The sequence below is a fragment of the Phyllobates terribilis genome, unplaced genomic scaffold (assembly GCF_046119375.1).
Source record: "Phyllobates terribilis strain yellow unplaced genomic scaffold, ASM4611937v1 Scaffold_11__3_contigs__length_659146591, whole genome shotgun sequence".
NCBI classification, from domain to species: domain Eukaryota; kingdom Metazoa; phylum Chordata; class Amphibia; order Anura; family Dendrobatidae; genus Phyllobates; species Phyllobates terribilis.
Genome location: NW_027362771.1, coordinates 479,080,823 through 479,103,672, shown reverse-complemented (window position 1 = coordinate 479,103,672; position 22,850 = coordinate 479,080,823). Strand labels below are relative to the sequence as shown.

The 22,850-nt window shown below is 43.4% G+C and overlaps 1 protein-coding gene across 3 annotated transcripts in view; it reads right to left on the bottom strand.

Moving 5' to 3' along the window:
- SLC24A1 (solute carrier family 24 member 1) overlaps positions 1 to 22,850 on the bottom strand; it is a 97,411-nt gene that overhangs the window by 73,969 nt on the left and 592 nt on the right. The window contains exons 2-5 of one of the 3 annotated variants that reach the window (XM_073653426.1): positions 21,281 to 21,342; positions 15,368 to 16,543; positions 5,193 to 5,255; positions 3,295 to 3,403 (exon numbers count right to left, since the gene is read on the bottom strand). In XM_073653426.1, coding sequence (XP_073509527.1) covers positions 3,295 to 3,403; positions 5,193 to 5,255; positions 15,368 to 16,357 — 1,162 coding nt within the window. In that variant the 5' untranslated portion in view covers positions 16,358 to 16,543; positions 21,281 to 21,342. Of the gene's footprint in view, positions 1 to 3,294; positions 3,404 to 5,192; positions 5,256 to 15,367; positions 16,544 to 21,280; positions 21,343 to 22,467; positions 22,842 to 22,850 lie in introns of those variants that run through there. The other 2 variants (XM_073653427.1, XM_073653425.1) reach the window with 2 other exon arrangements.

Below are 22,850 nucleotides of genomic sequence, written 5' to 3'. Positions count from 1 at the left end.
ATGTGTGGGGAACAGCCTGCATGGAGCATTATATGGGGGCCAGTATTCTGTATGGAGCGTTATATGGGGGCCAGTATTCTGTATGGAGCATTATATGGGGGCCAGTATCCTGCATGGAGCGTTATATGGGGGCCAGTATCCTGCATGGAGCGTTATATGGGGGCCAGTATTCTGTATGGAGCGTTATATGGGGGCCAGTATCCTGTATGGAGCGTTATATGGGGGCCAGTGTTCCGTATGGAGTGTTATATGGAGGCCAGTATCCTGTATGGAGTGTTATATGGGGGCCAGTATTTCGTATGGAGCATTATATGGGGACCAGTATTCCGTATGGAGCGTTATATGGGGGCCAGTACTCTGTATGGAGCATTTTATGGGGGCCAGTATTCTTTATGGAGCATTATATGGGGGCCAGTATCCTGTATGGAGCGCTATATGGGGGCCAGTATTCTGTATGGAGCGTTATATGGGGGCCAGTATTCTGTATGGAGCATTATATGGGGGCCAGTATCCGGTATGGAGCGTTGTTTGGGAGCCAGTATTCTGTATGGAGCGTTATATGGGGGCCAGTATCCTGCATGGAGCGTTATATGGGGGCCAGTATCCTGCATGGAGAGTTATATGGGGGTCAGTATCCTGCATGGAGCGTTATATGGGGGCCAGTATCCTGCATGGAGCGTTATATGGGGGTCAGTATTCTGTATGGAGCGTTATATGGGGGCCAGTATCCTGTATGGAGCGTTATATGGGAGCCAGTATTCTGTATGAAGCGTTATATGGGGGCCAGTATTCTGTATGAAGCGTTATATGGGGACCAGTATCCTGTATGAAGCGTTATATGGGGACCAGTATCCTGTAGGGGGCATTTTATGGGGGCCAGTATACTGTGTGGAGCGATTTGCCGGTTTCTGAGCTATTGTGGAATTTACAATAGATATCACTCATGTAATGTAAGAAGTGAAATCTTTGCATTGTACTATATATATATTTCTCTTCGGTATCTGTGACCATGGCTTGCCCCCCTTCTAGTTTTGATCCTGGGTACGCCCATGCCCTCAATAACGGAGTGGTTCTGTAGGTGGGGACCACAGACCACATCTCAGTACCAATGCTTTCTGGCTGATGTTTTGGTCATTTCTGAATGCTGGTTGTGCTTTCACACTCGTGGTAGCATGAGACGGACTCTACAACCCACAGAAGTTGCTCAGGTAGTGCAGCTCATCCATAATGGCACATGAATGCGAGCTGTGGCAAGAAGGTTTGCTGTGTCTGTCAGCATAGTGTCCAGAGGCTGGAGGCGCTACCAGGAGACAGGCCAGTACACCAGGAGACGTGGAGGGGGCCGTAGGAGGACAACAACCCAGCAGCAGGACCGCTGCCTCTGCCTTTGTGCAAGGAGGAGCAGGAGGAGCACTGCCAGAGCCCTGCAAAATGACTTCCAGCAGGCCACAAATGTGCATGTGTCTGCACAAACGGTTAGAAACCGACTCCATGAGGGTGGTATGAGGGCCCGACGTCCACAGATGGGGGTTGCGTTCACAGCCCAACACTGTGCAGGACGCTTGGCATTTGCCACAGAACACCAGGATTGGCAAAGTCGCCACTGGCGCCCTGTGCTCTTCACAGATGAAAGCAGGTTCACACTGAGCAGATGTGACACAGTCTGGAGACGCCGTGGAGAGCGATCTGCTGCCTGCAACATCCTTCAGTATGACCGGTTTGGCAGTGGGTCAGTAATGGTGTGGATTGGCATTTCTTTGGAGGGCCGCACAGCCCTCATGTGCTCGCCAGAGGTAGCCTGACTGCCATTAGGTACCGAGATGAGATCCTCAGACCCCTTGTGAGACCATTGTTATGATCTGCAACAAGTACTAAGGAAAGATAGGGGAAAGCTGTCTCTACAGTAAGACTAAGCTGAATCCCTACGATGTAGCGGGCTGACTGTTCCTAGCGAACAGACCCGCCTTAGTCCTCGGCTAGTCTGAACGAAGACCTATAGCATAAGGGGAGGGGTCCCTAAAAGAACTAAGGACTGGGACAAAAATGGGACACCTCCTAAACAAAGAAGTTGTTGCAGAACACAAAAAGACAAACTGACAAAAAGGTACTAGAGGTCCTAGAAGGACCAAGCAAACTGACAGAGAAAGGCACCGAAGCACCTGGCTAAAGAAACAGTCAAACGCTGCAGTCCAGCACAGACTAAAGGGCGGAGCTGGAATATAAAGGCAGATGGTCACGTGACAGCAAAACACAAGATGGAAAAAATAACAAGAGGGTTCTAATAACCATATGCTGGTGCGGTTGGCCCTGGGTTCCTCCTAATGCAGGACAATGCCAAACCTCATGTGGCTGGAGTGTGTCAGCAGTTCCTGCAAGATGAAGGCATTGAAGCTATGGACTGGTCCGCCCGTTCCCCAGACCTGAATCCGATTGAGTACATCTGGGACATCATGTCCCGCTCCATCCATCAACGTCATGTTGCACCACAGACTGTGCAGGAGTTGACAGATGCTTTAGTCCAGGTCTGGGAGGAGATCCCACAGGAGACCATCCGCAACCTCATCAGGTGCATGCGGAGAAACATTCCCAAAACATAATGTTTCCACCTCCATGCTTGACAGTGGGGACGGTGTTCTTTGGGTCATAGGCAGCATTTCTTTTCCACCAAACAGGGCGAGTTGAGTTAATGCCAAAGAGCTCAATTTTTGTAATATCTGACTACAGCACCTTCTCCCAATAACTCACAGAATCATCCAGGTGTTCATTGCTAAACTTCAGACGAGCCTGAACATGTGCCTTCCTGAGCAAGGGCACCTTGCGGGCACTGTAGGATTTTAAACCTTTAAGGTGTAATGTGTTACCAATGGTTTTCTTGGTGACTGTGGTCCCAGCTGCCTGGAAATCATTAACACGTTCCCCCTGTGTAGTTTTAGGCTGATCTCTCACCTTCCTCATCATCAAGGATTCCCCACGAGGTGAGATTTTGCATGGTGCCCCAGATCGATGTCGATTGCCAGTCATTTTGTATTTCTTCCATTTTCTTACTATTGCACAAACAGTTGTCTCCTTCTCACCCAGCATCTTACTTATGGTTTATGATACTCAGTCAAAATAACTTAGCGCTGGTGAAATCACATTCACACCAAAACTTACAATCACAGGAAACAAAAGGCTCAAAAATTAAGTCATGATTTGATTGGAGCCCAATGACCAGTAGTGGCGTGTTAAGATAACTCTTGTAGTGAGTCCATCAAATGTAATGATCATAATGTTCATATACAGTAGTTGTCTTACCTTCCCCCAGGGGGTCCAGGGTATGGATCATAAGTTGAAATATGGTACTACGAATGGTGCTGTTATGTAGGGAGGCCGAACTCCCGCCTCTGGTAAGGAAAGGCTTCAGCTGGACAGAAGAGGAACAAGTATTATTAGATATTAAAACTTATATTTATATTAAAGGGTCAATCCAGCCATAGGCAGCTGTTACCTATCCATGGGATAGATGGTGACTGATAGATTGGAGGAGGACCGGCCATTGTGACCTTATGAGCAACACTAAGGGAGTACATTGTCCTTAATTTGAATGAAGCTGTGGTCATAGACGTACGCTGCCACTCCACTTCTAGTCTGTAGGGATAAAATAGATAGCTGTATACAGTGCTTGGACTAGTGGTCAGACCCTTCAAATACAGCAATTATCATCTATCAAATGGATAGGTGGTTATTGCTTATGACTGGAAAATTCCCTTTTAAAACTGTATATTTACATCATGTTGGTCTGGAAAACTAATTCATTCATTTCTATCTCAGTTGCTGGTTGCAGAAAGTCAAGCTATATATATATAGACAGAGACACAAACGTAGAATACATTTCTGTTCCAATCTGAAAATACGTACACCATCTCAAATAAGCATGAACAGCGTTCATTTGTGTCATTGCACTCTAAGGCAATGTTGGGGCGGGTTATGTTTAAATCCCATTTTTTGGGCATTTGGACAGTACCCCAAATTACACTGCATTAATGCTGTGTGAACAGTCAAGTCTTCCTATCTATAGATTTCGGGACACTTAGAAAAGTTGATGATGAGAGCTTTCACAGCTGGAAGATTGGTGGTCTCGCACACGGAAGAGCTGATTGGAGGGTTCCAACAGTTATGGACCTGGTAAATAAGTGATCTGGCACATCAAGGAACTGGTGGGGAGGCCCTTACAGCTGGAGAACACACATAGACACATAGAAGATAAGTAGTATCTCCAAAACTGGAAAGTTGGGAAATAAGTGGTTGATCAAGTAGAAGAGGTGAAGAAGAGAGCCTCTATAGCTGTAGACGAGGGGAATGAGTAGTCTGGCACACAAAACATCTAGAGAAGGATGGTGTCTGGTACATGGGAGTGCTGAGAAGGACAGCTCCAGCATGGGAAAGAAATGGTCTGGCACATTGAAGAGATGGCGAGTATTGCCCTCACAGGTGAAGACCTGGTGAATGACTTCTGGGACATAGAAGAGCCGGTAGGTAGAGCTGCCACAGCTGGAAGATTGAAGATAACTTGACAGTTGGAAATTAAATGAATGGGAAAATAGAAGAGCTGGAGAGGAGGGTCTCCACAGCTGTAGACATAGGAGAGTGGTCTGCCACACAGGACAGCTGATGAATGATTGGCTCATGTAGGCTTGAGAAGGATTGGGCTGGTGATATTAAAGGTGAAATCAGTCTGGGAGGAAAGCTCCTGCAATTGCTCTAATCCTTAGAGATTTGTTATTGCTGCACCAGGGGTTAGCGGTGGAATAAATACTCCTCATAATTCGTGTATATATAAAAGTAGATTATTTCAATGTTAGAACAATTATTTTCAGTGATCTTTAATCTGTAAATAATGTAATTATTTATTACTAACATACTGGGTTCTGAGGTCATGCATTGACCACAAAGTTGTTTTCCAGATTCCAACAGCAAAAGGTAATATCATTAGTAAATTTTCTCACTGACATTTACCCATCAATGCCATATACAGAATTAAAGATTTACCAAATTAGACTTGATGCAGAGCTTTAACTTGCGGACAATGATATGTTTGTATATAAAACATGCACATTACCTATGCTTTCTATTTGCAAAACTGACATTCCACACACAGGTAAGAGGGTAAATTGGATTAGAGCACTGTGTATTAAACTCCTTGGATCACCTACCTTTAATCTGTTGTTGTCTTCTTGTGGCTTTGGCTCATCCCGCGCAAGTGACCCATTGCCCTTCTGCACATAGACATGAAAAGTAATGATGTAACACCATCAGTCAGGACATTCACACCCATTAGCAACAACAAGGTTAACCATACTGCTTTATTTGCCTGTTAGTAAAGTGGAGATATCTGGAATTATTCCTATTTTTATTTTAATTCTTGGACATTTTGTTTGCTGCTGGTTGTCAAATTTAAAAGGGTGGTCCAAAGGCAAAGTCATTTTCATTCTAAATCCCTACCTATTTAGTGCCATAATCTAAACTATTTTCAAATATACTTGCATTGACAATTCCCTGTTCTTCCCTAACTACACTATCTAACTGTTATTACATTGTTTTCTCCTACTTTCTTTTTGATGACACTTGGTTTGAGAATCCCAGTGCATGCTGGGAAACTCAAACGAAGCATCATCAGGGGGCAGAGGCTGCAGTCACTGCCGTAGTCTCTGCCCGGTCCCTGAAATGAAACGTCTCCATTGACGCTCACTTTAGGGGTTGAGCTAGTCTCTGTGCGGTGTGCACAATGACAGCACTCTCTCTGTTGCCAGCTCAGTTCAGCAATAGCAAGCCATCAACACAGCGGTGTTAGAATACCTGCCATGCAGAGACCAGTGATGTCAATTGCGGAGGTGTCGCTGGTCTCCGCACACCAGGTATTTGTTAGAACCCTCCTGTTAGTTTTTTCTATCTTGTGTTTTGCGGTCACGTGACCATCTGCCTTTAGGCTATGTGCCCACGTTGCATTTATGAAGCAGAAAATTTCTGCTGCATAAATGCAAGTCCTCTCCCGGAAAAACGCATGCGGAATTCCGCACGCGTTTATCGCGCATTTTTCGCGCGTTTATCACGCGTTTTCCACATGCGGAATTGCCTTGCGTTTTTTATGCATTGGACAAAGGCAATTCCGCTTGCGGAAACGCAAAATTAAATGACATGCTGCGGATTTTTGAACGCGGCATAAACGCTGCGGAAAAATCCGCAGCATGTGCATAGAACTTGCGGAATCCCATTGGGGACCATGGGGTGCGGATATACATGCGTTTTTCAAGCGTTTACGCTGCGGAAATTCCGCAGCATATACGCTTGAAAAATGCTACGTGGGCACACAGCCTTATATTCCAGCTCCGCCCTTCTGGCTTTGCTGGACTACAGTGTTGTTTGACTGTCTCTCTAGCCAGGTGCTTCGGTGCCTATCTCTGTCTAGTTCGCTTGGTCCTCTGGGACCTCTAGTACTTTTTGTCAGTTTGTCTTTTGTCCTCTGCAACAACTTCTGTTTAGGCGGTGTCCCATTTTTGTCCCAGTCCTTAGTTCATTTAGGGACCCCTCCCTTAATTCTACAGGTCTTCGTTCAGACTAGCCGAGGACTAAGGCGGGTCTGTTCACAAGGAACAGGCAGCCCGCTACATCGTAGGGATTCAGCTTAGTCTTAGGCTATGTGCCCACGATGCAGAAATGAAGCAGAAAAATTCTGCAGCATTTCTGCATCTCCCTGGCAGAAAAAACGCATGCAGATTGTGCAAGCGTTTTTCCTGCAGAATACATGCGTATCCACATGCGGATTCACATGCGTTTCCGCATGCAGATTGACAAGCGCTTTCCAGGCGATAGCATCACTTGGAAAGTGCTTGACAACTAGGTCACACTATATAAATCCATGCAACCGGCATGGATTTATACAGTGTGAACAGTAAAAATTAAAACAAATAAAGCTATACTCACCCCCGATGCCCGGCGTGGCTGCAGCGCTGCTTCCTGGCTGGTTCCCGGCTGCCGGCATATCGCGAGACAGAGCGGTGAAGGGCCTGCGGTCACATGACTGTGACGTCACCGCAGGTCCTTAAGCGATGCCGGCATTCAGAAAGAAGCCGCCAGACAGGTGAATATAAACTTTATTTGTTATTTTATTCCTTTTTCACAGGTACAATGGTACCCAGGTCTGGATGAGAGTCTCCTCTCCTCCAGAACTGGGTACCATCCGCACATAGAGACGCATAGAAGCCGCTTGTAAAAATGTACAGTCGCGGTTTCTATGCGTCTCAATGCAAGTCAATGGCGAGAGTTCCGCTGCGCTTCCGCAAAATTAAATGACATGCTGCGGATTTTTGTACGCAGCATAAACGCTGCGGAAAAATCTGCAGCATGTGCATAGAACATGCGGAATCCCATTGGGGACCATGGGGTGCGGATTACCTAGCGTTTCACAAGCGTTTATGCTGCGGAAATTCCGCAGCATAAACGCTTGAAAAACGCTACGTGGGCACCCAGCCTTACTATAGGGACAGCTTTCCCCTATCTTTCCTTAGTTCATGTTACAGATCATAACAGTAAGTCCAGCCCAAAAAAAAACTAAAAGGAAAGAAATTCGGGGATCAGTATGGTTTCCCTCCAGGAGTTGGCTCAACGCCTGCAGGGATTGTCTCTGGAGGTGGCCGAGCTTCAGCAACATGTGAGTAGCTGTCCTGGAGCGCATTTTGTGGAACCCAAGGTAGGACTGCCTGATGTTTTTTATGGTAAACAGCAAGATTTTTTTTCCTTTAAAAAATGCTAGTTTGTTATATTTTCATTTGAGACCTAGGTCCTCTGGGAATGAATCACAGTGCATTGGTTTTATTATGTCACTTTTGCGCAAAGAACCACAGGGTTGGGCCTTTTCTCTCCAACCTAACGATCCGTGTTTAAGTTCGGTTGAAGAATTTTTTTCTGCTATGGGGCTATTATATGACGATCCTGATCGAATCTCATCTGCTGAATCAGAACTTAGACGTTTGAATCAGGGGTCAGATGATGTTGAAAATTATTGCACACACTTTAGGAGATGGGCCTCAGAAGTTAAATGGAATGATTCTGCACTGAGATGTTTATTTCTTGCTGGTCTGAGTGAAAGGGTTAAGGATTTACTAATTGCATCCCCTGCACCTGAGACTCTGCAGGAAGCTATGCAGTTAGCTGTTCGTGTGGACAGGAGACTGAGGTCCAGGGTTAATGATGTAAAAACTCCTGTAACGTCAGGTCCTAGTTCCCAGAAAATCTGCTCTGTCAGCGGAGAACCAATGGAGGTTGGGGCGATGTCACTCCGCTCTCAGGAAAGAGATCGGAGATTCGCCGAAGGTTTGTGTCTTTATTGTGGTAAAGCTGACCATTTGATTAAGTATTGTGAGCGTCGTTTAAGTAAAGAAAAAAAAAAGGTCAGTTACGCCCGTATAGCTTGTTTACGCTCTGCAGGAGTGTTTCTATCTGGGAGTACTACTCTGCAGGGAGATTTGATTGAATTTCAGGTATTTGTGGATTGTGGTTCAACACTTAATGTGATTGATAAAGGGTTTTTGGAAAATCTTAAATTGAAATCCAAACCTTTGTCATCACCTATTTCTGTGGTTGCAATTGATAACACTCCTTTGAAATGTATTACTCACAAGACTGCTGCATTTCCCCTCACTATCAATGGAGGTCACCAAGAAATTTTGGACTTGGTTGTTTTGGATAATTTTAGCCCTCTCCAGTTGTTCTAGGATTGCCTTGGTTAAGACTGCACAATCCTTTACTGGACTGGTCTACTAATGTGATTAAGTCTTGGAGTCCGAAGTGCTATGATAAATGTTGTAATGGTCGCATTGCGGCTGTGGAAAAAGGGGAATTACCAGTACCTATTCAAGATTTTTGGAGTTTTTTTTCGGAGGAGGAGTCGCAAGTTTTACCTCCTCATAGGGATTATGATTGTGCCATTGAGTTTGTTCCGGGTGCTACTCTTCCCAAAAGTCGCTTGTTTAATCTGACTATCCCTGAAAGAAAGGCCTTGGAGGAGTACATACAGACTAGCTTGGCTGCTGGTCACATTAGACCTTCTAAGTCGCCTGTGGCAGTTGGATTCTTCTTTGTTAAAAAAAAGGACGGCGGTTTACGTCCATGTCTGGATTTTCGTGAAATTAATAAGATTACCGTACGCAATTCCTACCCATTGCTGTTAATTCCTGACTTGTTTAACCAGTTAGTGGGAGCCAAGTGGTTCTCAAAAATTGATCTCCGGGGGGCATACAATTTGTTACGTGTTGAAGGAGGGTGATGAATGGAAAACTGCTTTTAACACTCTGGTAGGTCATGTTGAGAATCTGGTTATGCCTTTCGGTCTTACCAATGCACCTGCATTTTTTCAGAACCTTATTAATGACATCCTGAGACCTTTCATTGGTAAGCATGTGGTTGTGTATTTGGATGACATTTTGATTTATTCACCAGAGCTAGAGTCCCATTGGCAGACTGTATGTGAAGTTTTGCAGTTATTGAGTGATAATTCACTCTTTGCTAAGCTGGAGAAATGTGAGTTCGCTGTGCAGAAAATTAGTTTTTTGGGCTACATTGTCTCCAGCGAGGGCTTTGAGATGGACCCTGTGAAGGTTCAGGCTGTGCAGGAATGAACTAGGCCTATTGGTTTGAAATCTATACAGAGATTTTTGGGTTTTGCCAATTATTACAGGAAATTCATTAAGAATCTTTCTGTAATTGTTAAACCTCTAACCGATCTCACCAGGAAAGGTGCGAATACGGCCCAGTGGACTACTGAGGCCATTGAAGCGTTTGAGTATCTCAAAGAGAGGTTCAGTTCTGCCCCTATCCTTATGCAGCCTGATGAGACCAAGCCTTTTTTGGTCGAGGTCGATGCTTCATCAGTGGGGGTCGGAACAGTTTTGTCTCAGGAGAACAAGGGTGGAGTACATCCTTGTGCCTTCTTTTCTAAAAAAATTTCGGAAACCGAACTGAATTATGATGTTGGAAATCGGGAGTTGCTGGCTATTAAACTTGCGTTTAACACTGGCGTCATTTTTTGGAAGGCGCTAGATTTCCTATTCAGGTTTTCACAGATCATAACAATTTGATCTATCTGGATGCTGCCAAGCGCTTGAATGCCCGTCAAGCTAGGTGGGCACTCTTTTTTTCTCGGTTTCATTTTTCTGTTACCTATATCCCTGGTACTAAGAATGTTAAAGCCGATGCTTTATCTCGGAGCTTCTCTCCTACGGTCGGTGCCGAGGAGGAGGAGAGCATTTTGCAGAAAGGAGTTGATGCTCTATCTAACACTCCCCATGGGAGGTTGCTCGTGCCTAGAGCCTTTAGGAGAGATTTGTTTGTGGAGTGTCATGAGTCTCGGTTGGCAGGTCATCCAGGAGTTTCGGAGACTAAGAGACTTATCAGTCGCAGTTTTGGGTGGCCTGGATGGCAGAAGGAAGTCATCAAGTGGGTACGTCAGTGTACTGTGTGTGCTAGGTCAAAGGCTTCACATACTCCTGCTGCGGGGTTGCTTTGCCCTCTGGAGGTTCCTAGTGCGCCTTGGACGCATCTCACTATGGATTTTATTAATGATCTTCCTGTGTCCGAGGGTTTTACTGTCATCTGGGTGGTCGTGGACCGTTTTAGTAAGATGTGTCATTTGGTTCCATTCATTAAGTTGCCCTGCGCCAAGACACTCGCTAAGGCGTTTGTTAAGGAGATTGTCAAGCTCCATGGCGTTCCCATGGATATTGTTTTTGATAGAGGACCTCAGTTTGTGGCTCGCTTTTGGCGTGCTTTTTGTGACAGGTTGGGAGTCCATTTGTCATTTTCGTCTGGTTATGATCCGGAGTCAAATGAACAGACTGAAAGAAAGAACCAGGATGTTGAACAGTTTTCGCGTTGTTTTGTGGCAGACAATCAAGAGATGTGGTCTGAGTTTCTGCCTCTCGCAGAATTTGCTCTTAGCAATCATACATCCTCCTCTGCTGGGTGTTCTCCTTTTTTTTGTTGTACTGGGAGACATCCGTCTTTTGGTTCGTTCTCCAAATTGGGGTCGGCAGTGCCAGAGGAGGAGAATTTTTCCGGTGATATGGAGAGAGTTTGGACTAATGTACGTTGTGACCTGCAAGAGGCTAACAAGAAGTCCAAGAAGTATTTTGACAGGAAACGTAAAGAGGTTTTGTTTACTGTGGGTGACATGGTTTGGTTGTCATCGAAGAACCTGCGGTTGAGGATTCCCTCTAAAAAACTGGGTCCTAAGTTTGTGGGACCATTTAAAGTGCTTCAGGTTGTTAACTCATCTGCTGTCAGGTTGGATGTCCCCACTTCGTGGAAGATTAATCCTGTGTTTCATGTTTCCTTGTTGAAAAAGGCTGACGTATCTAATAGGGACACCACTGTCACAGTTCCTCCTGTGGTGGAAGACAGCGAATATGAAATTTCTCGTATTTTGAATTCTAGATGGCATAGAGGGAAATTACAGTATCTTGTCTCCTGGAAGGGTTTCGGTCCTGAAGACAACTCCTGGGTAAGGACGGATGATGTCTCTGCTCCTAGGCTTGTTAAAGCTTTCCACAGGAGGTTTCCGGATAGGCCTGGGCCTGGAGGATCCGGAGGATCCTCATAAAAGAGGGGGTACTGTTAGAACCCTCCTGTTAGTTTTTGCTATCTTGTGTTTTGCGGTCACGTGACCATCTGCCTATTTATTCCAGCTCCGCCCTTCTGGCTTTGCTGGACTACAGTACTGTTTGACTGTCTCTCTAGCCAGGTGCTTCGGTGCCTATCTCTGTCTAGTTCGCTTGGTCCTCTGGGACCTCTAGTACTTTTTGTCAGTTTGTCTTTTGTCCTCTGCAACAACTTCTGTTTAGGAGGTGTCCCATTTTTGTCCCAGTCCTTAGTTCATTTAGGGACCCCTCCCTTAATTCTATAGGTCTTCGTTCAGACTAGCCGAGGACTAAGGCGGGTATGTTCACAAGGAACAGGCAGCCCTCTACATCGTAGGGATTCAGCTTAGTCTTACTGTAGGGACAGCTTTCCCCTATCTTTCCTTAGTTTATGTTGCAGATCATAACAATTTTGATATTGCTCTGTTGCCGGCTCGTTACTGCTGATGTGAGCCGGCAACCAAGAGCGCGCTGTCAATGTGCACAGGGCACAGCACGCAGGGATTAGCCCAACCCCTTAAAGGAGCATCACTGATGACGCTTTGTTTCAGGTAGGGGGCAGAGACTGTGGCAGTGACAGCAGCCTCTTCCCCCTGATCACACTTCATTTGAGTATCCCAGGATTCACTAGGATTCTCAAATGAAGCATCATCAAAAGTGCAACCAAAATGAGTCAAAGGGTCGCAAGTAATCATTATAAATATAATTTTATTAGTAGCAGAAAACACACAATTAAAATGCACAAAAAAGACTGTGCTACATAGCACCAGCCTAAGGATTAGTACCTTTCAATACATGACTAGAGGTGATTAGATGGACTCACAACTGATAAAGAGGGCCAACGGCAGTACAGCATGGGTAAAAATGGCATCCTCATTAAACAAGTAATGGAATGCACCAAATCAGCGATCAAAATGCTGGACCAGGGTCCAGCCCAAGACATGTGGGTAAGATGTGGGCATTTTGATCCCTGATTTGGTGCATTTGATTACTTGTTTAATGAGGATGTATCCTTTGTGAGCACCGTATAGCCAGTTGTACTACAGGTAGACCTGCTTGAGCTTTTTCAGACTGACCAGTTATAATACAGCAATTTGCCATTTTTACCCATGCTGTACTGCCGTTGGCCCTCTTTATCAGTTGTGAGTCCATCTAATCACCTCTAGTCATGCATTGAAAGGTACTATTCCTTTGGCTGGTGCTATGTAGCACGGTCCTTTCTGTGTATTTTAATTGTGTGTTTTTTGCTACTAATAAAATTATATTTATAATGATTACTTGCGACCCTTTGACTAATTTTGGTGCTCTGTAGGTGTATATATATTTTGAGTCCTGGTCAATCATGTATATGTTGGTCCAGGGGGTTCCTCGTTTTTCATATCAGTTAGATAGTGTAGTTAGGGAAGGATAGGGAATTTTTAATTCAAGTATATTAGAAAATAGTTTTAATTACAGCATAAGATAGATAGGGATTTAGGCGGAAAATGACTATGCTTTTCGGCCCCCCTTTAGGATAACTAGATTAATATAAAGTGTAAGGCATTGGGAGATATCATGTATCGAGCATTCAGACCAGCCTATCCATCTCACACAATCACTCTCTTGGCATACAAGCCTATTATGTAGATTATTTTGTAGCGTCATAAACTTAGCGGCCAGGTATCTGTTAGATGGAAATCACTTGATGAATGAGTTTATTTTGGAAATAGGTAAAGATAAGTAAAGGGCAGAGCTATCAGGATTTGCATTTTTTTTTTCCAGTACATCAATCATTACCAGCTACTGTATATAACACTGTGATATACACAGTAGAATATGCATTGACTGCAGTATAGATCAATGACAGCCGCTATTATGTATTTAAAGAGGTCCCGTCATGAGGTTAAGTGTCCAGTTTTTGCTCTTATTTTATTCCCGCTGCTCCCCTGAGTATTCCATTTTTATTTTATTTTTTTAAATCTGCCATATTGTACCAGAGATATAGGGCTTATTATTTATTAATAACGTTTATGATCTTTACTAAGGGGGTGTGGCTCAAATTGTAATCATGCAGAGCAGCCTAAAACATACCCCCGGAAACCCCAGTGAGACACACCCGCTTGTGAAGACCATAAAAATTATCACTAAATAAAAAAAGGGCCATATCTCTGCAGGAGCTAGAAAAAAAAGCGGAACAGAATAATCAGAGTTTTAAACTGGTAACATGTCCTCTCCAAAGATAACTCGTCAGCACAGTTTTCATTATTAAGCTAATGACATTACAATGCCTGAAAATACCTTTTATAAGATTTGCCCCTGTGGAAATCGTCAGTTTTATTAAGAGGGAGAAAGTGAAGTTACTGTATAACATCACCATTTGCTGCCCTCCATTAGTCATCTGGGAGGAGCTTTAAGGGGTGTTCCCATCTCCAAGATCCTATCCCAATATGTAGTAGGTGTAATAATAATAATAATATTAGCAAATACCTACAATTAAAAATGTGGTATAGTATTTTTGATTCGGTATGTCTCTTTCCTCATGTGCAGGCAATGCAGAACCTTAAGTATCCATGGTTACGTTCACTGATAAAGTGACAGTTAGCTAGCTGCTAGTGGTTGTAACCATGGATACCTAAGGTCCTGCAATGCCTGCACATGAGGTAAGTGGAATAGCGAATCAAAAATACTATACTACATTTCTAATTGGAGATATTTGCTAATATTATTATTATTACATCTACTACATATTGAGATAGGATGTTGGAGATGGGAATACCCCTTTAAGTGCTGATTAGTCATTATTATAGCCACACCCACTATTTCTTGATTTATGTCTCTCTAGGCACACCTAGAATTGATTTCACCTGCCAAGTAGGACAGCAATAGGAAAGGAAATGTGAGCGTGATTACAGCCAAGACTGCCAAAAGTGTGCATACAACTGAGATTTGCTCCACCTAAATGACTATTGGACAGTAGGACAAGCACCTGTCAAGTAAAGCTATAATCTCAGGCATTTAATAATTCTGCACAACCAAATACTAAAGATAATCAAAAAGTCTGACACTTCTCAGGTCCGATGTCTACTTTGATACTCCATGGCAGGTGGACCAGGGCAGTGGAATTTCGTTGGCCACCACTGGATTATCAGCTTCCTGGGTGTCTCTTCTGATTACTTGGCCCCTGAAAAGTCATGACGTGAGTCATGGTGTAATGTCATGATGTCTCACTTAGTGATGGCAAGAGCCGCCTGTGGAAGATCGCGTTGCCTTGGTCTGCCTGCCAAAGAGTATCAAATTGGGTGATGGACCTAGTGTAGGTAGTGCAAATCTTTATCAAATACTATAAAATGCAAGGGTCTTGTAGGATGCAACGCTCATGATGTCTTAACAAGGTCAGAAGCTTATGAATTTATGTACAAGTTTTCGACAATATGGATAAATTACCGTAGTTGATTTTATTCCTTTCTTATTGTCATTGGAAGCTACGCAAATCATAAAAACATAACCCAATGAATGTAACCTAATGGGTTAATGCAAGACAACATGGGAGATGTACAGTAATCAGAAACACCATGCTTATTTTCATGAAAAAGGTCCACAGTTCATATATGACTTCTATTATAAATTACATGTGATTTAAAATCCCTGTGTTCAATTATATGATACTAGATGAGACCTGGAAGCTTGCTCAGGTAACAAGGTGATTGATATCTACATACCTTAGATGTATCCTCCAGTGCCATTACTTTCACCAGCCTCTTTCTTTTGGACAGATGTGTCTTCACCCATGTTTCAAACATAACATTAAATTTCATGAAGCAGACATAAAACCCATAGGCACTGAGAAGCAGCATGCTCTCCCACCACGATATAAAATTATCAAGGAAGAAGATAATCAGCATGATCAAATCAAGGATGTAGAATGAGACATCTCTGAAGAGAGGCCACCATGTGAGGTTGAGTATCTCCCTGGAGAAGAGGGCACAAGTACCAATCACAAACAAGATATTAAAGACTGCCGATCCCACAATCGTTCCAATGCCAACATTGCTGTGAGAAATGAACACGCCAATCAAGGAGGTGAAAAGTTCTGGTGCTGATCCACCAGCAGCCATAAATGTGGCACCAGCTACATCTTCAGAGATCTGAAGCTTGTCTGTGATCACCCCCAAAGCTGGGACAAAAAACTCATCGCAAACAATGGCCAAGGCCACAAATACATACATCATGCCAAAGATATGAAGTGCTACCCAACCCTGCCTGCGCTGCTCAATGTTGAAGAGGTCTTCTGGATATTCTCCTTTGGCATGAGGCAAAGGGTGTTTTGTGGGTTTGCTGGTGCTGGTTGAAACAGTGGATGGAGTTTTTGGTTTATTGATGGACGTTATAGGATCTGGGTCGACAAATATGCAGTGTCGGGTTTTGGTCCTTCCAGTTACATTTTCTGTGTGTGCAATTGAGGTAGAGGTGCTGATAGATGTGGTAGTGGTGGGCGATGTCAGATTTAATACTTCCCTTTTAGATACTTTTATAGTCATCTCACTTTTTACATCCCTCAGAAAGCGAGGTTCTTCCAGATTAGTCTCTGTCCAAGGTTCTGAATCCATCTGTTGATTTACTGATAGTTGGTACAAGGAGCAAAGGAACATCACACAGACGATAAATAAAATACGATTGAGCTGAAGCCTTTTTCTCCGCTGTAGATGCATTGTGATGATATCAGACGGTAAAAGACCAGGGCCAGAAAACTTTATGCCAGAAAGTCTATTCCAGTCAATAATTTATATTCTATGGAGATTTTTCTGACAGAGCTCCGGACTTGTATTCCATCTTTGGATTGCTTGCATTGAGTATCAGCTAAATTTGGAAACTTCTGCAGCACATCACATAGAACCCTAAGAAAGAAAAAATATACACCAGGAAAACATATTATTATCAATACTAAAATATACAGAATATACATGGTTCTACAGCAAAGACTACACCGAAATGATTAGATGAAGAAAGCATGTAGCAATAAGATTTCTGCCAATTCACTATATCTGGTAATGTGCTTTCCCAAAATAAATGTAAAAAATCTCTTTTATTTTTAAATCATAAGTTAGACTGTATGTAGACTTAGAAGGGAATACACTTCTATACATTCCCTCTTCTTACTACTATACCTGATGACACTCAGATCTACCTCTCTGGCCCAGACGTCACCTCTCTGCTGTCCAGAATCCCATAGTGTCTATCAGCCATATCCTGATGGATTTTACTGTATCACCACCCCTGAGGAAGCTGGTCATTATCAGCGATACACATGGAAATTGTGTGCCCCGCATGAACCTTATTTATTTTTTTGAGCTCTGATTATGGTATAATTTGTTCCACTAAACAATTCATGTTTCATACCCTCTAATTTTTTCCTAATAGAATTTTTGTTGTCATTTCTGTATTGGTTTAATCTAATGTTTGGATTATTAATTTTGGTATTATCCTGATTACTTATTATTGATGGATTTTCAGTTATTTTTATATTATTCCTTTTTAATATTCAATTTTACATTCTGCTTCTTTAGATTTTTTGGATGTGCCTTTTTATATACAGGTGCACCTTCTTTCCTTATTTTGTACGTCACTGTGTGATATCTTCCAAAGTTATCTGTTTAATACTTTTTATTTTTTTATTATAATCTATTCCATTAGTTGTGATATCGCTCAGCATTCTGCTCGACAAGATTTTCCCATTATTTCAGTCAGTAGAGTAACGCTGAGAAATACACTTTCACTACAGTGACACCTGTGATGACATGTCATGCCATTTCGAAATAATGAACATAAACTTTTTTTTTTATCTTGCCGCTGCTGAAATCTAAATTTCCAACACATTATAGGCAGTACAACAATATGGCTTACAGAAGATAATATACAAAAAGCTTAAAAGAAATTTAAAAAAAATCAATGTTGCAAAGAAATTATAAAAAAAAAAGTTTTAACTGTATAATAATAAAAGTATTGGTAAATTAAAAATGAGGCGGTGTCGATTATAATTAACTCTATATAAGTAGTAAATAAATCATCTAACCTTCATATGATTCCTTGACAGATTACGAATGATGAGATACATTACATTTCATGGGTGTAAGATATTGTAATAAAATAAGTACAAAACAAACATCAACATAACGATTTACAAGTCCCTTTCATTCATCCTGTCTATATTATCTGTCCAATAATAGAATATTAAATGTATATTCTGGGACCCCATTATTATATCTGGAACCTACCTGAAGATAGCAGACAGCAGGTAGTTTTGGGGAAGCATTCGCCCCCTTAGTCTTCAGGGCATATGATGCCAATTGAGGAGAGGTGTACTAGGGGAACGCAACGTAAGTGTCCCCATCACCAGCAAATCTGCATCGGCTCAAGTCTGTGGAGGGTCAGGTATGAAGGACACACTGCAGTGTCCAATCCACACTAATACCTGCAGCATTAAGGAGATTATACAGCAACACTGTACTTTCCTCATTCCCAGGAGAGGCTACTGAATGAGGGGGAATGGAGAATTATTTCATCTTTAATTGTTCATGTCAAAAGCATGTTTTATATAAATTATATATTACATATATATAGATGCATTCTCCTAGCAGTTTCTTACAACTCTAATCACATCCAAAAAATTTCTTTGCTCTTAGCTTCATATGATTAGATGATGTTTTCTATGGGCTCTGCTCCTATTGAAAATTGCATTTTTGATAAGCTACAGAGGAATCACATATTGTCCAGGCAATTAAAGAAAGGGAACTTCTTGTTCTTCACTCGCATTACCCAGAGGGATGTATGGACTACCAGGAAAAATCTGGGCTGTAGGATGGAAGGTACCAAATCCACAGAAGTCCAGTAGGATTTAAAGGGAACCAGTCAGGAGCTTTAGGGTTAACAAATCGACTACTTGGCTGGGTAGGGTAGTAAAAGACAACTTGAAATATGAAATTGTAAGAGCACAGAAGGCAGGACAATTACTGGTAAGGGCACCAATCTTATGCATTATTCCCTGGCCAGTGCCACTCCACATGCTTGAATGATATTTCTTTTGATCCTCTACGTCTGCAAAAGCCTAGAGTCCATCGGCCCTTAGTGCATTTGCACTTTTCTCAGCAATGGAAAATGTATTTGCAGCCAGGGAGGTATGTATGAACTTGGCTTTTACAACCCAGCAATGTAATTAGTCTGGTGACTCTAAGTCTCCTGACACGTCCCCATTGAGATACAGTGACTGTAGCTGGGGTCAGAACATTCAACGCAAAAGCAATCAAGACCATTAACCTGAGGGCACAGTGACGCCTGAGAGCATGATTTCACTGCAAATAAGGTGCTGTATGTCAATCGATGGTTGTGACTGGAGATAAGCGGAATTTGTGAAATTTGAATTTGCCAACTTTACTGAATTTTCTCCAAAAATTTGATTTGCAGTGAATACATTTGCCCAAATTTCAATATTGTCCAGCTTGTAATTGCTCAGAAAATAAATGTGTGGGAGAGGACAGAGAGAGAACTCCACTGTCCATAAAAGATTTCACTCTACAGGAGAGAGAGAGAGAGGACCCCGCTGACCATAAGAGCTTACACTCTACAGGAGAGAGAGGACCTTGCTCACCATAAGAACTTACACTCTACAGGAGAGAGAGGACCTTGCTCACCATAAGAACTTACACTCTACAGGAGAGAGAGGACCTTGCTCACCATAAGAACTTACACTCTACAGGAGAGAGAGGACCGCGCTGACCGTAAGAGCTTACACTCTACAGGAGAGAGAGAGGACCCCGCTGATTATAAGAGCTTACACTCTACAGGCAAGAGAGAGGACCCTGCTGACCATAAGAGATTACACTCTACAGGAGAGAGAGAGGACCCCGCTGACCATAATAGCTTACACTCTACAAGAGAGAGAGGACCCCGCTGACCATAAGAGCTTACACTCTATAGGAGAGGACCCCGCTGACCATAAGAGCTTACACTCTACAGGAGAGAGAGGACCGCGCTGACCATAAGAGCTTACACTCTACAGGAGAGAGAGAGAGGACCCCGCTGATCATAAGAGCTTACACTCTACAGGAGAGAGAGGACCCTGCTGACCATAAGAGCTTACACTCTACAGGAGAGAGAGAGAGGACCCTGCTCATCATAAGAGCTTACACTCTACAGGAGAGAGGACCCCGCTGATCATAAGAGCTTACATTCTACAACAGAGAGAGGACTCCGCTGATCATAAGAGTTAACACTCTACAGGAGAAAGAGAGGACCCGCTGACCATAAGAGCTTACACTCTACAGGAGAGAGAGGACCCCGCTGACCTTAAGAGCTTACACTCTACAGGAGAGAGAGAGAGGACCCCGCTGACCTTAAGAGCTTACACTCTACAGGAGAGAGAGAGAGGACTCCTCGGACCATAAGAGCTTACATTCTACAGGAGAGAGAGGATCTTGCTCACCATAAAAGCTTACACTCTACAGGGCAGAGAGAGAGGACCCTGCTAACCATAAGAACTTACACTCTACAGGAGAGGACCCTGCTGATCATGAGATCTTACACTCTACAACAGATAGAGGACCGCGCTGATCATAAGAGCTTACATTCTACAACAGAGAGAGGACCCCGCTGATCATAAGAGTTAACACTCTACAGGAGAAAGAGAGAAGACCCTTCTGACCATAAGAGTTTACACTCTACAGGAGAGAGAGAGAGGACCCCGCTGACCATAAGAGCTTACAATCGACAGGAGAGAGAGAGGACCCCGCTGATCATAAGAGCTTACACTCTACAGGAGAGAGAGAGAGAGGACCCCTCTGACCATAAGAGCTTACATTCTACAGGGGAGAGAGGATCTTGCTCACCATAAAAGCTTACACTCTACAGGGCAGGGAGAGAGAGGACCCTGCTAACCATAAGAACTTACACTCTACAGGAGAGAGAGGACCTTTGCGACCACAGTCGTTATGCCCCTGCTCAGGCCCCATGTCTCCTGTCATACATGCTCCAGCCCCAATGTCTACTGTGATGTGCTTCAGCTCCATGTCTGATGTGCTCCAGCCCAGGCCCCATGTCTCCTGTCATACATGCTCCAGTCCAAGCCCCAATGTCTCATGTAATATGCTCCAGCCTCAGTCCTATGTCTACTGTAATGTGCTCCAGCCCCAGGTCCTCCTTTAATGTGCTCCATCTGTAGTCCAATGTCTCATGTGATGTACCCCAGCCCCAATGTCTCCAGTGATGTGCTCCAGCCCCAGCATCTCTTTTGAAGTACAGTATATGCTCCAGCCCCAGTCTCCTGTGAGGTACATGCTCCAGCGTCTCCTATGTGATGTATATACAGAAGTCCCAGCGTCTCCTATGTGATGTATATGCTCCAGCCCAAGCGTCTCCTATGTGATGTCTATGCTTCAGTTCCAGCGTCTCCTACATGGTGTATGTTTCAGCCCCAGCGTCTCCTATGTGATGCATAGAGCAGTCTTGGCGTCTCCTATGTGATGTATATACTGCAGATCTCCTGCTACTTGAGTTCTATAAATGTAATGTGAGCAGTGATCAAGTTTCCCATTGTGAGAACACCTGCAGTGTAATATACTTCTGTGTTTTTAACAACTTACTGTTGCAATTCTTTACAAAATTTCATATCACACAGTTGACTGCTCTCAAGATGGACGCAAATCTGGAAAAACAGTTGTGAGAAGCAACATGATCTTGTGTAATCGCATTAATGAATCGCAATCACATAGAAAAGCGGTCCACTGCTCCCGCTTTTCAGGCCATTATGACCTCTAACCATTGTGATTTCATGCATGTTCAATACACTTCCGGGCAGTGGGCCATTAAGAGGGTGACCTCACCCATCTCCTTCTTCATAGTGGTCTCTTAAGTTGCAATATTAAAGGAATTTTCCAAGGAATAACATTTTTTTTTTAAAAAGGTCTGGAATAAAAATAAATCAGGTAATAATCACCTTCACTGACCACTCACAGCTCTTTTCCTGCACTTAGCAATTCCACTCTGGTCTCTACTTGCCGGTCCAGTCTCGACTCCGCAGAACTGGCAGAAAATGCCGAGTTAGTCAATAACGGGGTGAGGCTGGCCACCGAAGTAACCAGTGATTGAGTTGGTCATTAAGGGCCATTTTTGGTGGGTTCAGACAGTAGCTAGGAAATCCGAGAGGCTGAGTATAATTTCTTTTACTTTTTTACCAGTAAAAGTAATATAGTTCTTTAAAAAAGTTATAATTTTGATCCCTTGGATGACCTCAAGACTCTCCAGGGGGACAATCTGCAGTGTGTTACAGTAGCATCAAAGTAGATGAAATTTTCCCAAATCAGTGGCCATCTCAGAATAAGGTTTGGTTCCCATTTACCCTGTGCTCTACGACGAGCACTGCATATGTGTTTCTGTCTCAGTCATTGAAAAAAACAGGATTCCGACCAAACTCCAATGTAGCCATTCAGTATAAGGAGACAGCGGGGTCACTTTGGCCTCAGTGGTTCTTTTTTAGGTGGACACAATAGATTGGTACAAAACACTTGTATTCTGAAAAGAGGCACATCGCCGGAATGGAGGCCAAAGTGGCCCTCATTATCCTGAACGGCTCCATTACGGGTTCGGTCTGAATCCCATTATTTTGAGGATTCAGATGGAAAAATGGCAGCAGTGCTCAGCGTACAGCACAGTATAAATGTGAATCTGGCCTAATGGGTATGCTAAGGATTTAAAAGGGTCGTTCACCTTCAGAAAAGCTTTTCATATAAACTCCGTTAGTAGTAAAAAAAAAACCCTGTACTTTACTCACCCTCCCCTAGTCCAGCATTGAATCTTTGTCGTTTCTCACGGTCTGTTGTTTTCTGCAATGCTGACATCACATCGACAACGCTGCAGCCAATAAGTGACCTCAACGGCTCTGCCACTGTAGGCACCATGAGAGGCTGAGGTCAGTGACTGCCTGCAACCCTGTAGACAACAGGAGCAGCAGCAGAGACTCAGCGTTGGTCCTTGAGAGAGTAAAGTGTTGTTGTTTTTTTAACTACTCATGGAGGAAAAACTTTTTTCGAAAGTGGGCAACCCCCTTTACAGGTACGTAGAGGGGACCTTCCATTTAGGCAATGAAGTTATAGTCACAGAAGTAATGAACAAAGATGATTTTGCCAACAAAATCCACATTAAAATAATTATTAG